At 45.1% G+C, this 14,936-nt stretch overlaps 1 protein-coding gene across 1 annotated transcript in view; it reads right to left on the bottom strand.

The window, feature by feature from the left end:
* Window positions 1-14,936, bottom strand: part of GFRA1 (GDNF family receptor alpha 1) — a 265,032-nt gene that overhangs the window by 188,069 nt on the left and 62,027 nt on the right. Inside the window, exon 4 of the mRNA XM_007941595.2 lies at window positions 7,523-7,537. Coding sequence (XP_007939786.1) covers window positions 7,523-7,537 — 15 coding nt within the window. The remainder of the gene's footprint in view (window positions 1-7,522; window positions 7,538-14,936) is intronic.

Consider the following 14,936-nt stretch of genomic DNA (forward strand, 5'->3'; position numbering starts at 1 on the left):
CATTGTGGTAAACTGTGGTCAATGTCATGAGACAAAGTATATGTAAACTGCTGTATGGAAAGTGAATTTGCTCTGTAAATCTTCACCCAAATCATAATTAAAAAAAAAAAAAGGAAAAGGAAAAAAAAAACCTAATGAAAAGTGAATAAACTTCAGGCTATATTAATAACAATGAATAAATAATAAAATTATAACACATTTAACACACTAATATTAAGATTTTAACAAGCAAGGAAACTGGGTATAGGGTATAATGAAATGGATTCCTTTATGTGGCCTGTGGCTTTGGTTCTTTGGAAAAACAGCTTGAGAGGTTTTTCCCTAACCCTTAGTTTTAGACCCCAGAGGATAAGTTGTATACAACTTGGTTTGATGATTTTTGTCTGCTCCTGGGCTGCAGCCTGCCGTTATTGGTATGTACCTTGAAGGGACTGGTCAAGAGACTATGCAAATGAAGTGTCTGTAGCCTATTACACAAATGAAGTGTCTGTGGCCTGCCAAGAGAGGATTAGTCAGTTCATGAGGTAGGTGAGCCATGCCTTGAAATTGACCAGGAGTTTGTGAATATATACAGCTGGTCCCACAGAAGTTTTGGAGGCATACAGGATGCAGGAAGAGAAGCAAAAGGAAGAAAGAAGCAGCACAGAGAAAGAGAAGGCAAGGAACTTCCTAAAAGAGCTATACCCTAGGTGATAGGCCATACTGAAGACAGAAAGAGATCCAGAAGGGGACCCAGGGGCAAAGCCAGGGACAACAGGCCTTGAAGGGGTCTGTAGTGGAGGTGGTGGTCACAGATGGCAGGACCACACAGAGCCTGTCCTGAAGGGTAGTGAGGAGCCTGTCTCAGGGGGCCGAGAGAAGCCTGCTCCTCGTGTGACTGAGTGGAGGTCTGTCTTGCTGAGCGGAGCTGAGCGAGCCGTCTTGCGCTGAAGAAGGCTGCTGTTGCTTCTTTCTTTCTTGAGTTTTCCCTATGTGCTTCCTGATCCTGATCCCAAGTTGCATCCTGTTCCTTAAGAAACCACTGAAGCATGGTCTGTGAGCTCTGTGTGGCCATTGCAACGGCTTATGGAACCCAGCAAAGTGGTAGAGAGCACTGTGGGAGGGACGGCTGGTGTCAAAATTGGTAAAAAGGTTGGAGAGTAGAGGTATATCTCACCTCCACCTCATGGGAATCAGCTTGGGGCTGGTCCTGACCATTATCCCCCACGAAGATAGACAGGTTCAGATGCCACTACCGTACCACAGGGGTATATGGAAACTCTGCACCATCTTCAGTTTTTCTATTAATCTAAACCTATTCTTAAAACAAAATTAAAAAAAAACATAAAGTCTATTAATTTAAAAATATCCAGGCTCTACCACTCACTATTTATATACCAAGAAACAAACCAAGCTCTCTGCAGAAGTAGATTGTCCAACCTTCCTTCCGAGGAGTGGCTGGTGGGTTTGAACCTCCAGCCTTCTGGTTAGCAGTGAGATGCCTTAGGCACTCTGCCACCAGAGCTCCTACTATTTATGTAAGTATCACTAAATAACTCCCCTCTGTGCCTCAGGATCTCCTTTGCAAAGTGGGATTACTGGTTCTATTACCTGCCTCATAAAGTTGGGGGAGGATTCAGCAACCAAGGTGTATGAAGCGTCTAGTCCAATGCCTGGAATACGAGTGGCACACCAATGTGGGCATCATCATTATTATTCCAATAGGATAAATAGAGGGACAAATTGCTCTTCTTTTTAGCAACCATCTCAACTGAAGCAGCTCCACGCTTCCCCGGTTCCTGACCTGGCAATTCTGAAGCACAAGTTACTAGCAGTAGAGGCTCTAAAATCACCCCAAACTCACGCCCTGGGATTGGAGTGGGGACACAATGAATCTGCTGCAAAGAAAAATCCATGCAAGGTCACCAAGCAGGGAGCAGACGGCCCCTCACGCCCTGCTGAATGTGATAAAGTACCCCAGAGGATGCGATTATTTCAATATGGCTAGCGTTTGCCTCATACATCACCCACACATACATGTAAAGTGAATCGACGTAAAATTAAATGGTAATGTTGCTCTGTTTGTGCTGGAGAGATGGATTCATTTCCTACGTGACTTGGAATATTCTACTGATTTTGGCAGAATGGGGCAACGGTTTACATATGCAGTAAATGTTACCATAGAGGAAGTGTGACCAGGGAACCAACTACTTCCACCACAAAAATGTTAATGCATTTTTCTCATTTACTAGTTAAGCATCATATGACAACTTGGGCACTTTTACCTAGAAATGATTACAATGGGATTAATTTATTCACCCAAATCCCACACTCATAAAAAAAAAGCAATTTTTCACAGTGTGTAACATTATCAGGGGCCATAATTTATGGCTAAGGGGTCATAGCTTTATAATAAGGGTTTTCTGAAGTGGTTGGGAAAAACCTACAATCCAGCCCAAGGACTTTGACCAACATGTCTGAAATATGAAAAAAAAACTCAAGTCAAACACACTATCAATGGCAGCGGTCCCCTGTTACCACTAGCCCACCCCAACAATTAACAGGCTTGGCTTGCCTGCCAGAAGCCAAACTATGATTTATTGTCCTCTTCAAATTAATGAAAGCAATGCTATCCACTGTGAATTCCGGTATTAATCCATGTGGGAAAGAGCTGATGTTTTAAAATGGCCATGTGAGTAGGCTGCACTTTTAAACCCACATTCTTTGAACCTTAATTCTCAACCCAGGGAAGCCTCTGCTTTCACCCAAGCTCTCCGGAGAAGAGCCCGGTCCTGTGGCACGGGAATCTCCCACTGCGGGCATTTCCGCGCTGCATTAATTCAGCTCCATAAACTTACCGAGACAGCAGGAGCAGGAAGCCAAAACAGGTCATTTTACAGAGAGGAAAACTAAGGCCAGAGGTCAAAGCAACTGGCCCAAGCATCCCCCAACTGGGAGCAAGCCTGCCAGAAGCAAAACCCAATCTTTCGTTCTACCGATATTTCCTGAGATTAGAGGTCGTTCTGACCATGGTTAGGTTTAGTTTCTTTGTTTCAGCTTTAACTAAAAGCTTACAAATCAAAGTTGCATACAACCGCAGATTTTTTTACTTCTCTTGAAAATCCCAAGGATCTGGTAACTCTGAGTCCCAGTTCCTGCCTGGCTTCAATCTGCGGAGCTGGGCAGTGGCTTCTCGTGGCTGGTGGGCATGTGGTCTACATGAGCCCACAATAAGGAAGCTCTTTCCTTGTACTACTTCTGACTGGAGACCTTAGACTTGCTACATTTCCTCTGCAGCATATTCAGCTGAGATTTAAAACAATATACATGTATCATATATGTTACCATATGATGCATATAACAGAATGCACATATGTGTGTATGTAGGTACCAGAGAGAGGGAAGTGGTGGTTCAGTGATAGAATTCTCTTGCCTTCTGTGCAACGCACTTGGATTTGATTGCCACAAACGCGCCTCATACGCAGCCACCACCCATCTGTCTGAAGGCTTGTGTGTTGCTATGGTCCTGGGCAGCTTACAGCTGAGCTTCCGGGCTAAGCAGAGTAGGGAGAAAGAGCTGATGCTCTACTTCTGAAAATCAGCCAATGAAAACAAAGGTTGTATCAGCAACCAATCATGGGGAGGGTGAAGGACTGGGCGGAGTTTCATTTGGGCCAGTCTTTAAGGAGAGGAGGCATAAGCCATGGGCCCAACACTCCCTACAGGCAAAGCAAGCAGAAAGTGGGCGCTCAGTAGAGGCGAGCTGGCTGAGAATGGGGCCGGCCACCTGTTCCCACTGGCCAGGAGAACACAGACCCACCAATGGAAGCAGTCAGGGTCAGCAGGCAGGACCCCATCTCAGCCCTACCTGAGCTCACTCAGCACTCCACCTGGGTCCTGACTTTCTATGATGTTCTTGTGCATTTTTAGAGCAGTCGGAGACGGTGCCACTCTTGTGCTTAAAATCCATCACTGACTTCCCGGCTCTCAGCCTGGACTACCACCATGGCCTCCTCTCCTGGTTCATGTCACACATCTCTCTCCTGTCCTGGAACATGAGGCTGGGCTCGCCGAACACTCTTCCCTTGAGAGTCCTCGGCTGTTCCTGCAGGCCTTCTAGTAACGGGTCCTTCTTATCAGTTTCTGATCTTCACATCTACAGTGGCCCTCCCAGCCACCATCACATCACCCTGAGCTATTTTCTTCACTGCACTTATCTCTCTCTGTAATTACTTGACTTCTTTCCATACTTGGCTCCAAATCCCTCTCCAAGCTGGACTATAAATTTCATGAGAAGAGGGACCTCTGTTGTCCTCATGACAGAGGCAAAACGCCTGGCCCATATTTACCAGTTGCAGAATAAAAGACCATAAAGTGTTCAAGCTGGGGAAAACAAAACCTCTCCATTAGCAAGATCCCAGCTCCAAGTGAGAACTGAGGAGGAATAAAGGCTATGGCTCTTTGGGCTCCAAGAGCACAGAATTAACTCAATGGTGAGATCTTTACACTGTGCCCACTTATGCTTTAAAGTGCTCTGATGCTTGGCATTGCTCTGACTTCCAAGCCATTCACTCAGGTTTCTGTTCGATCCAGAATTAAGGTTCAGCCTATGGATGTGCATTCAAAAAGTGCTTCAGTAACTTCAAATGAGGCGTGCACGTGTAGTCCTGACTTCATCATTATCAAATGATTGGTATAAAAGTGCTCTAAAACTCAAGATTCTACACACAGAAGCACATACAGCATCTTCAACTGCATTTGATGTGGTAGAGAGCAGTTATATGGCACTTTGGAATTTCTGAGAGCCATCCAACATCTCATGAGCTCTGTGGGCAACTGGAAATGTGGGTTGAGGCTGCTGGAACTCGTATTCTCGAAAGGCTCAGCTGTGGACCCCAGGAGTCCTCGACTGTCCTCATACCCAGTGGGCTACACGCCATAGCAAGTAGCATTTACAGATGAAAGAACTAAACTATGAAATGGCATGGGAGCAGGGTAGAGGCACGCTCCCACGTGCACACACCACAGCACGCAGAAAAGCCCAGCAGTAGCTGCAGCGCTGTCACCTACTGTAACAAGATTGATCTGTAGTGAAATAAAAGATAATGCAATCCAGAGGAAATAACTCCTGTTTCCTCAGAGAATGTCGGATGTTGTCAACCGTAAGCCTACCTCGCTCCTCTGCCTGCCATGGTACACAGCAACCCAAACATCAGGACCCCTCTGGGGTAAAGGGGCTTCAGTTACTTACAGCAGGAAACACACATTTCCAAAGCAGCACCTCCCCCAGCTTCTCATGATTCCTTGGCCACAGCAAAAACAAACAGGATCTGGATGCCACAGCAGAGAAGAGCCACTGGGAGTCACCACTGGACAGATGGGCTTCCGGGGCTGGCACAGTGGCACCTGCTCCCTTGAAGTCACCTAGTTTTCTGCCAGTTTATTTGCAGCACAAAGCATCACTTCCATGTTGCCGGTTAATGGCACAGTTCTAGCAATAGGTTTCAACCATCGCGTTTTAGATTCTATCTGCAAGCTTCGCAGAACACTCTGTCTTGGTCTGATGTGACTGCTGCCGGCTGTATGTTTCACTGAGCATTAATTTCATAGGCAGGATGGCCAGAAACAAAAGGAAGGCACAGGAGGGGGGTATTGGCTGGCAAGTTCTTTGCCATCATTGGAATGAACGTGTCTCCATACAAAATGGTCCTATAAGGTCAAAGTTGTGTAAATGAGTCACAAAGGCAAGTTCAGTTCCCTCCATTTGAAATCCTAGTAATATCTTGCAAGGGAGCAGCCACCACCATGGCGTCACACAGGGCACCCCGTGCGAGCAGCTCCAGCCTCCAGCCTATGGTATGAAGTCTGCACAGCCAATGGCTTGTAGATGATGACAACTTTTGCTCTGCATATGCTTGTTAGTGACAAGCACAGCCCATCCACCGCACGGCGTGACTGATTAACAAGAGGCCAACATGACAGAGGCAGTCTGATAAGCTCTTTGGATACCCATGACCACAATGGCGAACGATGACCACTGTGCCCAGAGAGCCACATCTGATACCAGCTTCTTCTCCCCCCATTTTCTAGATGCCTCGCCACACATGCTCCAGAAAGGCTACTGAAGCTCACACGTTTCATGTTTCAAGAAGAGAAATGCAATTCAGCATTGGGTGGTGCCGGCTTTCTCGTTCATAGAAAAACATATTCTCCTCCCAGAGCGCCCCACTGAAGCCCCAATTTGTCAAGGAAGAGAACTCACAGCAGCAACGGGCCCTGACAGCAGCACTTTCATTACACCAACAGACACGGCACCTTTTCAATTTTGCTCATCTCTTAGTCTCTAGCCAAATGGAACTTATTACTTATAGCTTGTTGGGATTTATGAATTATTTATAAAAGTAGCTCTCTGACTCCACACTCCTAAAAGACAACATCATGGTCTCCTTGTCGTAACCCACAACTGTGCTTCTATCAGAAAGATACACCCTATAACACACTCTGCATGTTTAGGGTGAAATAACAGTTGTGGAAATATCAAGCCTGCAAAATTATTCGGAATCTATTTGTGGAATGCCTGGATGTATTTTTAAACCAGTCTCTTTTACTCTAAGGCAGCCTTGGATTCAAAAAAGACATAGCAGACGGGTGTTACAAACATCTTTCCCAGCTTGAATGCAAACAGTTATGCCCTGCTACTTTTATCAAGTCGTTTCAAACTGTGATGGAAAAAAGAAAAAAGGCAGCCCCCCTTAATGTGTGTCTAGCCGGTTAAATGACTCTATGACCTATGAGTCTCTCCCTGCAAGCAAGAACACAGTGGTTGGGCATCCGAATGGGGGACTGAAACACGGCCACTGTTAAGGCCGCCAGCTCGGCCAAGAGACACAGTCTAAGTTCAGGCTTTCCATCTCCAGCTCCCCAAGACACATGACCTTGGCTGGTGATAGCACAATAAGTCACTGCACACCCATGCCTGGCCTGTCTCAATCACAGGCCAGGAGCTGGGAGTTCACAAGGCACTGGGCTAAAGGGTACAAAGTGATGACACAGCCATGGCCTTGCCCACACCTCCATGACAGCAACATCTGTGAGCTGTCATATGAAGACCCAACCAACGCAGCAGCCAGTCCTGGTGCAGGAACCTCAAGGGACGGCTGGGGGGGGGCGCTGATGCCAAGAGCCCTTCCACCTGACCCGCCCAGAGACACCTACTCCTCACCAGCTTTGCAAGCTCCACCCCAGCCTGGCGCCTTCCCGGGGTCCAGCTACAGACCCCTCCCCAGTAACCCCACCTCAGTGGTCCAGTTCCCCACCCCACCCTCAGGCATGATCTGGAGGAAGAAGCCGAAGCTAGACAGCAGAGGCCTAGGGAGGCTGACATCACCTTGGGCCACCTCAAGCCACTGTCCTCACAGTGCCCCCTAAAGCCCACACGCTATCTCCAGAGAAAATGCAAATCCAATAGCCCCTGCAAACACTACACCCTTGTTCCCAAAGAAACACGGTCAGTGGAAAAACCACAATATGCAGTGAGACTTACCTTGCTGAAAAACATCTGCCAGGAGAAAGGAAAAAAGGGGAGGGGAGGAGACGGGAGGGAAGGAAAGTGGAGGGGGAGGAATGGGAGAGAGAGAGAAGAAAAAAATGTCAGTAATGATGTTGAGTATGACAGCGCCGATCATCACAGCTAACACATGCGGACTCTGCTTAGCACTCTACATGAAACATTTCCTTTAACACAGAAGACGGTAGTTACGAGCTCTGGTTCTGGAGTCAGACGTCCTGGGTGGAAATCCTGGCTCTACACTTGTGAACTCTGTTACTTACAGTTTCCAAAACTACAAAGTAGACAGGAGTATTAGAAAGATTAACCATTTTGTCTCGTGCATTTTAAGGGCTTACAACAAAACCTGGCACATAGTAAAATTATTAACTTATTATTATTCACAGTGACCCTATTTATCATCCCCATTTATAAAGGGAAACTGAGGCTCTAAAAGGTTAATAACTCATCCAAGGCCACAGAGGAGAAGGGATGGATCCAGGACTGACTCCAGGAACATCTGATTCCAGAAACCATCTTCTTACCCACTACTAAGCCACCTGACTTAGTTTATAAAAAACAACAATACCAAGAGAATAAACAGGAAGTGCCTTTAAATATGCTAAAGTTTAACCTTTAAATCATACAAGCAATACTTCTATATGAATTTTCTACATTATAACCCACAACTAATAATATCAAGTCTTCACACTAAATCCTATGTCAGTCTTAGAAAAAGTGACAACATATTAATTTATTTTTTTCAACAAACATTTGAGAGGCTCTTCTATGCCAAACACCAATACAAATAACATATTGCACTGGGCAAGTCTGCTGAAAAAAGAGCTCTTTAAAGTGTTAAGAAGCAAAGATGTCACTTTGAGAACTAAGGTGTGCCTGACCCAAGCCATGGTATTTTCTACAGCCTTATATGCATGCAAAAGCTGGACAATGACTAAGGAAGATTGAAGAAGAATTGATGCCTTTTAATTATGGTGTTGGCAAAGAATACTGACTACAGCATGGACTGCTAGGAGAATGAAAAAATCTGTCTTGGAAGAAGAATTAACAGCCCAAATGCAGTTTAGAAGTGGGATGGCAAGACTTCGTCTCACATGCTTTGGACATGTCATCGGGAGGGACCAGTCCCTGGAGAATGACATCATGCTCAGTAAAGTAGAGTGTTGGTGAAAAAGAGAATTGACAACCCTCAATGGATGGATTAACACAGTGGCTGCAACAACAGGCTCACATAGTAGTGACTGTGAAGATGGTATAAGACTGGGCAGTGCTTGGTTCTGTTGCACAAAGGGTCACTATGAGTCAGACCCAACTTGACAGCGCCTACCAACAACAAAAAAAAACAAATTATGGTGCTAACAAACACGCACCTAACAAGTATGGGAATAAGTGCTTGGTCCACAGGGCACAGGGCAGGTGCTGAACCAGACTGAGAGTCTGGGAGGTTTTCCTGGAGGAAGTGACATTGAAACAGACTCCTCAAGAATGAGGGAAAATTAACTTGGCAAAATTTGGAAGATGCATGACTCTACTGCGGCAGAAAAGAATGGGGATCCTAGCATAATTCAGCTGACCTGACCTGGCCACCTAGCCATCCCTTTACTCTTTTTAAGTATCTTTTTTATTGTAGCATAACATTCTTACAGTAAAGTACACAAATTGAAATTGTACAGGGAAGCAAACAGAGCTGTGTAAACAGCACCCAGATCAAGAAACAGTGTCCCCCAGAGGCCCTCCTGTGCTCCCCTTGTCACTAACATCCTCTCGCAAAGGGTGATCACTATCATGACTTCTAACATCATCCGTGAGTTTTGACCATTTCTGAACTTTACATAAATGGACTCACACATGATGCATTTATTTTATGTCTGGCTTCTTTGCTGAACCGTGATCATGGGAGTTGGCCATGCTGTTGCTACATGGTCTACTCATTCTCACTGCGGTATAGTAGTCCACTGTGTGACTGCACCCTAAGTTGTTTCTCCATTCTAATGTTGATGGACATTTAGATTGCAGTATTTGGAGATTAGGAATCATAACGAACACTTTTGTACATATCTTTTGATGATGTGTACCTATGCCAGGTGCTTTCTGACATCTCTCACATGCATTCTGGCTCTCTTTGCTTTAACCACCTCTCAATCACCCCAAAAGTATCCTTGTCTGCTTGCACTTTCTCCTGCAGTAACTTAGAGAGGGCAGAGACCCTGACAAGGATACCACAGAAATGGAAGCCAGTTCCTGCCCTGCTGCTGGGGCTATAAATAGGTACAAAACTTCTAGAAGACGAGTTTGACAGTATATATGGGAATGGAAAGCACACCGGTGGTGCAGTGGTTGAATGCTCGGCTGCTAACTGAAATATCATGGGTTTGAACCCACTAGCCACTCCATGGGAAAAAGACATGGCAGTCTGCTTCCATAAAGACTACAGCCTTGGAAACCCTATGGGGAAGTTCTGCGCTGTCCTATAGAGTTGCTATTAAGTTGAAATCAACTCAACAGCAGTGGGTTTCATATGGAAATGTTCAATATGCATTCCTTGATCCAACAATGCTACTTCTAGGAAATTAATCAAATTGAGTAACTAAAAGCACAAAAGAAGAATACAAGTGTGTTCATCACAGCATTATTTATATCGGCAAAACACTAGATATTGCGTCATTGTTCATCAAAAGAGAACTAAACCAAAAATAATACATCATATACAATGGATTATGATGCAGTCATTTAAAATGATTATTTACAGCCTTGGATTACATTTGAATGAAAACACCAGATAGCAAAATGGAATGTATATCCTGAACCAGTTAACATGTTCATGTGCATGTGCATGAAGAAAGATCTGATGGTCTTGGAAATGTTGTTTATCCTCAGGTGACAGAACCTGGGGTTGCTTTACTTTTAATATCATGAGATGCAAACAGTTAAGTGCTTGGCTACTAACCTAAAGGTAGGTGGTTCAAATCCACTCAGAGGCACCTCAGAAGGAAGGCCTGGCAATCTACTTCCAAAAGATCACAAACACTGAAAACTCCATGAAGCACAGTTCTCCTCTCTACCCGTGGGGTTGCCCTGCATCAGTGGCAGCTAACGGTGTGGTGGTATTTCTGCCTTATTTTAATATAATGCACGTGTCGTAGATTGATAATCTGAATGGTAAAACCAAAGTCATTTTCATCTTGAAAACCTAAGCACTGCAGCATCACACCTAATGCTGTGCTTTGTTGACAGCTGAAGCACCAGCCCCCACAAGGCCACAAAGAGCCAAGGGCCCACGTATGTTGTGGATAAAGCATGCTCTGGATAGGTTAACAGACTGCAGTATCCATGGGAGCGGTTTGCATTCCACTGGGACACATGTGACCCCACGAGGAGTGTCAGGAGCACGTAATACACATGCTCCCAAGGACACACCCAGGCTAGGGGCTGTGGCACAGCTCACAACTCCTGGGAGCTGGCTAAAATATCACCCGTTCTCTTACACTCGGCAAAGCCAACGGGGATGTGAACAGACCATATTGGTGCTATGACAGGGCAACCTGGACTCGGCTCTAATTTATACATGTTCCACATTATTCTCTAACCTCAGTAATGCATCACTAGTACAAATTCTGACACAGCAGAGTGTGGACTGCCACTGACCTCCAGTCCCCTGACATTGCCCGGGGACAGTGAGACAGTGTATGACCAGCTCCCTAAATCCCTACACCAGTTCATTCACATGCATTTGTTTCCTGGTGCACCCACCCTCTGACCTGGAGGAGTCCTCCCACTCAGGCTTCAAATGTCAGCGCCACCCTGACGTCTTTGCAGCTCCTTTCCCCACAGAGAGAAAACTCACTGTTTCCGCCTCGGTGACCCTCCAGTGATGTGTGCATGCTGCAATTACAGCTCATATTCTAATTAGTTATTTATGCAGACCAGAAGCTCTTCAGGGTAAGAGCTCCGTGTCTTAATCACCTTTGTGGGTCCTAACGGCCTGGCCCGGGATGCTCCCCGACAGGAACGAGGAAGAGAGGCTCCAGTGCCTTACCACTCATCTGACCCAAGCCCCTCATTTAACAGATGAAGAAACTGAGTCCCAGAGAATTCTGGGATTTTTTTCAAGGTCATACATGGAGTTATGGCTGAGCCAGGACTGCACGAGATTCATTTACCCTTAATGAAGCACAAAAGCTCATCCCTATTATTAGCCAAGTACAAATTAGAGATTTATCATCCTCCTCTAATGAATACAGACAAAAATTTCCACCCTTGAAAACATCAGCGAAATAAGATTAGCCTTTCAAATACGGATCCCGTCTCGACATCCGTCCAGAATTCTCAACCTCCTCTCCATGGCCTTCAACAGAGAGAACTTCCTTCAAAATTCAGCCCTGATTGGAATCACTGCGAAGTATCAATGGGCAGGGAGGGAGGAAATTCAGGCAGGGCTAGTGACCCTCCTCCTCCTGATTCCATTGTATATTTCACGCTTTAGCGGACAAATCCGCATAGAGTACAATTCATATCTTCTCTTCCAAAAACATCTTTTGTATTTCGTATAAGCTTCGTTCCTTTTTTTAATAAAAACCCTTTTCCAGCTTCATTTACATTTCGCACCTTTTATTCAAATGTAAATTTTAATAAACACTCGTATAAATATTGCAACAATTTTGCACATGAGCTATCTTGTAATTTACACTCTAAATTTATGTCTTTTGTGATCTCTGGCATAAATCATTCCGTCCTTAGCATCATTTAGCTCTTTGCTCCGTATAATAATGGCTTGGGTACCTTCTTTAAAATATCACTTTCCCAGACTGAAACAGCCTTCCTGACTCCAGCTCACATGATTCACAGCCAGAAGAACAAACATAAATAAACAAATAAGTGAGAAGAAGGTGGTTTCTGTGCTGGTTGGCTCCCATTTACCTGAAACAAAAATTGTGGCCCTAAGAGGATATTAGCCATAGAAATACTCCCACCATTCTCTACTCTGCTGCTCATGCCCCGCCCCCAGACCATCCCCAGACCATAGGGAGGACTCGCTTAAAAAGATTCAAAGGGCCCAACTATAAGTATGATATTTTCCTTTCAGACTAACCAATCACAGATGATTACTTGGGGGTCAATCATTTTCACTCTCTGAGTTTGAGTTTCCTTGCCCGTGACTTGCACATGTCCTAATACCCTAGCTATGGTGTTACAAGGGAGCTCTGGTAGCATAGCGCCTAAGGTACTTGACTGCTAATCAGAAGGCTGACAGTTCAAATCCACCAGCCACTCCTCAGAAGGAAGGTTAGGCAATCTCCTTCCATAGTGATGTTGCCTCGGAAACCCAAGGAGAGGTCGCTATGAGTCGGGTCTGATTCAACAATACATAACAACAACATGGTATTACAAAAAAAAAAGCATTACTGTCGAGTGGATCCAACTCATAGGACCTTGTAGGACATAAGAGAACTGCCCCACAGGGTTTCCAAGGTTGTAAACGTTTACAGAAGCAGACTGCCTCATCTTTCTCAGGCAGGGCAGCTGGTGGGTTCAAACTGCAGAACTTTATGTGAGCCGCCAAGTGCTTTAACCACTGCACATGCAGGGTTCCTAGGCCATTGTGTTGGGAAGGTGAAATTAGATAATTTATGCCAACCATTTCCGATTATCTGCTGTGGGGAATTACTCTGAAGAAAAGACTCAGAGCCATCTTTTCTGGTCTCACTGGAATTGGAAATCATAAAAGTACAGTTGGGAGTTGGGTCATCCACCAACGCCAACCCTAGCCCCAATGAGGTTAAGCCCAGAGGACACCAGGGACATTTCTGCAAAGGAAATGAACTCTTTCAGACAAATCTCTGCTCATACTCACTTCCCGAGGGAGAAAAGCTCAACCCCAATCATTCAAGTGAACAGAGCAAGCCTGTTCCCCAGCTGCCACCCCCACCCCCCGGAGCCATTCTGGTCCCATGGATACGTGAAGGGGCATGTACAAGTTGGTGACTCAGATGTGGGAAGAAAAAATACAACAGAAGGTGCTCCCATTTGTCCTTCTGAGCCCCGATGTCCTGTTTCTTCAGTTAAGAATAAGCATCAAAGAAAGATACTTGCCCCCTCCCCCTCAGCTACTAAGAGATTCACACCCCAGAGATCTTTAATGCACAGATTCCTCCAGAGATAGGGGCCATAAAAATGGACTAGATTATTTATTAGTATTAATAAGTTATGGCAATTAGGCTGGGTGATTCCTAAACGTTGCTGATTAAAACTTTGAGTGCTACTCATCCACATGGTTAGTGTTTACCTCTATTAAAAATGATTTAACTACACTCTGGGTGAACCCCTCTCTCGCGCCTGGGTTAATAATTAGCAGCACGCAGAGCCATGCGGGTTAAGTGAATTGGTGTTCCTTTATTTATCTATTGCTTTGTTTTATGAGGAGGAATGGATGGCAGTCTTATTGCCCATTCAGTCTACTTGGAATAATTTACTATTTCAATCCACAGTCCATAACTATGGTTAGAGAAACCCTCACTATTATTACAAAATCACACTTAGCTTACTTCCCACAGCATTAAAGACATGCCAAATGGTGAAAGCATGCATGACTTCCAGAAGACTGGGGAGGCAGAGTCACTAGTCCTCAAACAATATAATCATACTACTCTCGGTTTTGCTGTCTTTTCTAGGTTAAATTATATATGAGGGGAGTTTAGTTTCTTGAAAATGCATGCACTTAACTCCCATTTAAGAAGTCTCACCTAGGGAGACAGCTGTCTTGCTAGTTCTCCTGTGGTTTGAGCTACAGAAAGAAAATTCTCTTTCAAGTACAAGTGCTTTTACAGGAAAGCACTGTAAATTTTACTGGGGCCCGGCTAATCAGGGGCCACTGAAAGGGTCTAGGGAGCGACTGATTCTTTGAATAGGGACCAGGCTCCCCATGAACCAAAGTCAATTTCATGATCAGCAAGCTCTGTCCATGGCTATGAAGAGGAACTGGAGTCTACTCTACATTCTCCCCTGCAAATCTCTGTGAAGTCACTCTTTTCTTTTCTGTGCTGAACAGTGTGACCCGCTAATGGCTCCCCTCTCACTGGCCTATCAGCACTCCAGAGTAGTTCTGCTTCAACATGACAAAGCTCAGGTCCAAAAATGGCAGGTGGGCTTCCAAAGGAAGGCAAGGGCTGACTCTTCTCCTAAAGATGACCTAGTGCGGTGTCATCACATGACCTGGAATCAGATCCAAGCCCCTACCATGTGGAAACCTGGTAAGCAATCAACCTCTTCCAGCGTCTATGAAAGGAAGATGGCTGGCATAAGCTTTCTTTACACCATAGGGAGATCATAAAATCTAATCAAGTTAATCCAATCAGCATAGAACACATGGGCTTTGGGGTCCGATAATACTAGA

The sequence above is a fragment of the Orycteropus afer genome, unplaced genomic scaffold, assembly GCF_000298275.1.
Source record: "Orycteropus afer afer isolate SDZICR_OR568_19922 unplaced genomic scaffold, OryAfe1.0 scaffold00082, whole genome shotgun sequence".
In the NCBI taxonomy this organism is placed as follows: domain Eukaryota; kingdom Metazoa; phylum Chordata; class Mammalia; order Tubulidentata; family Orycteropodidae; genus Orycteropus; species Orycteropus afer.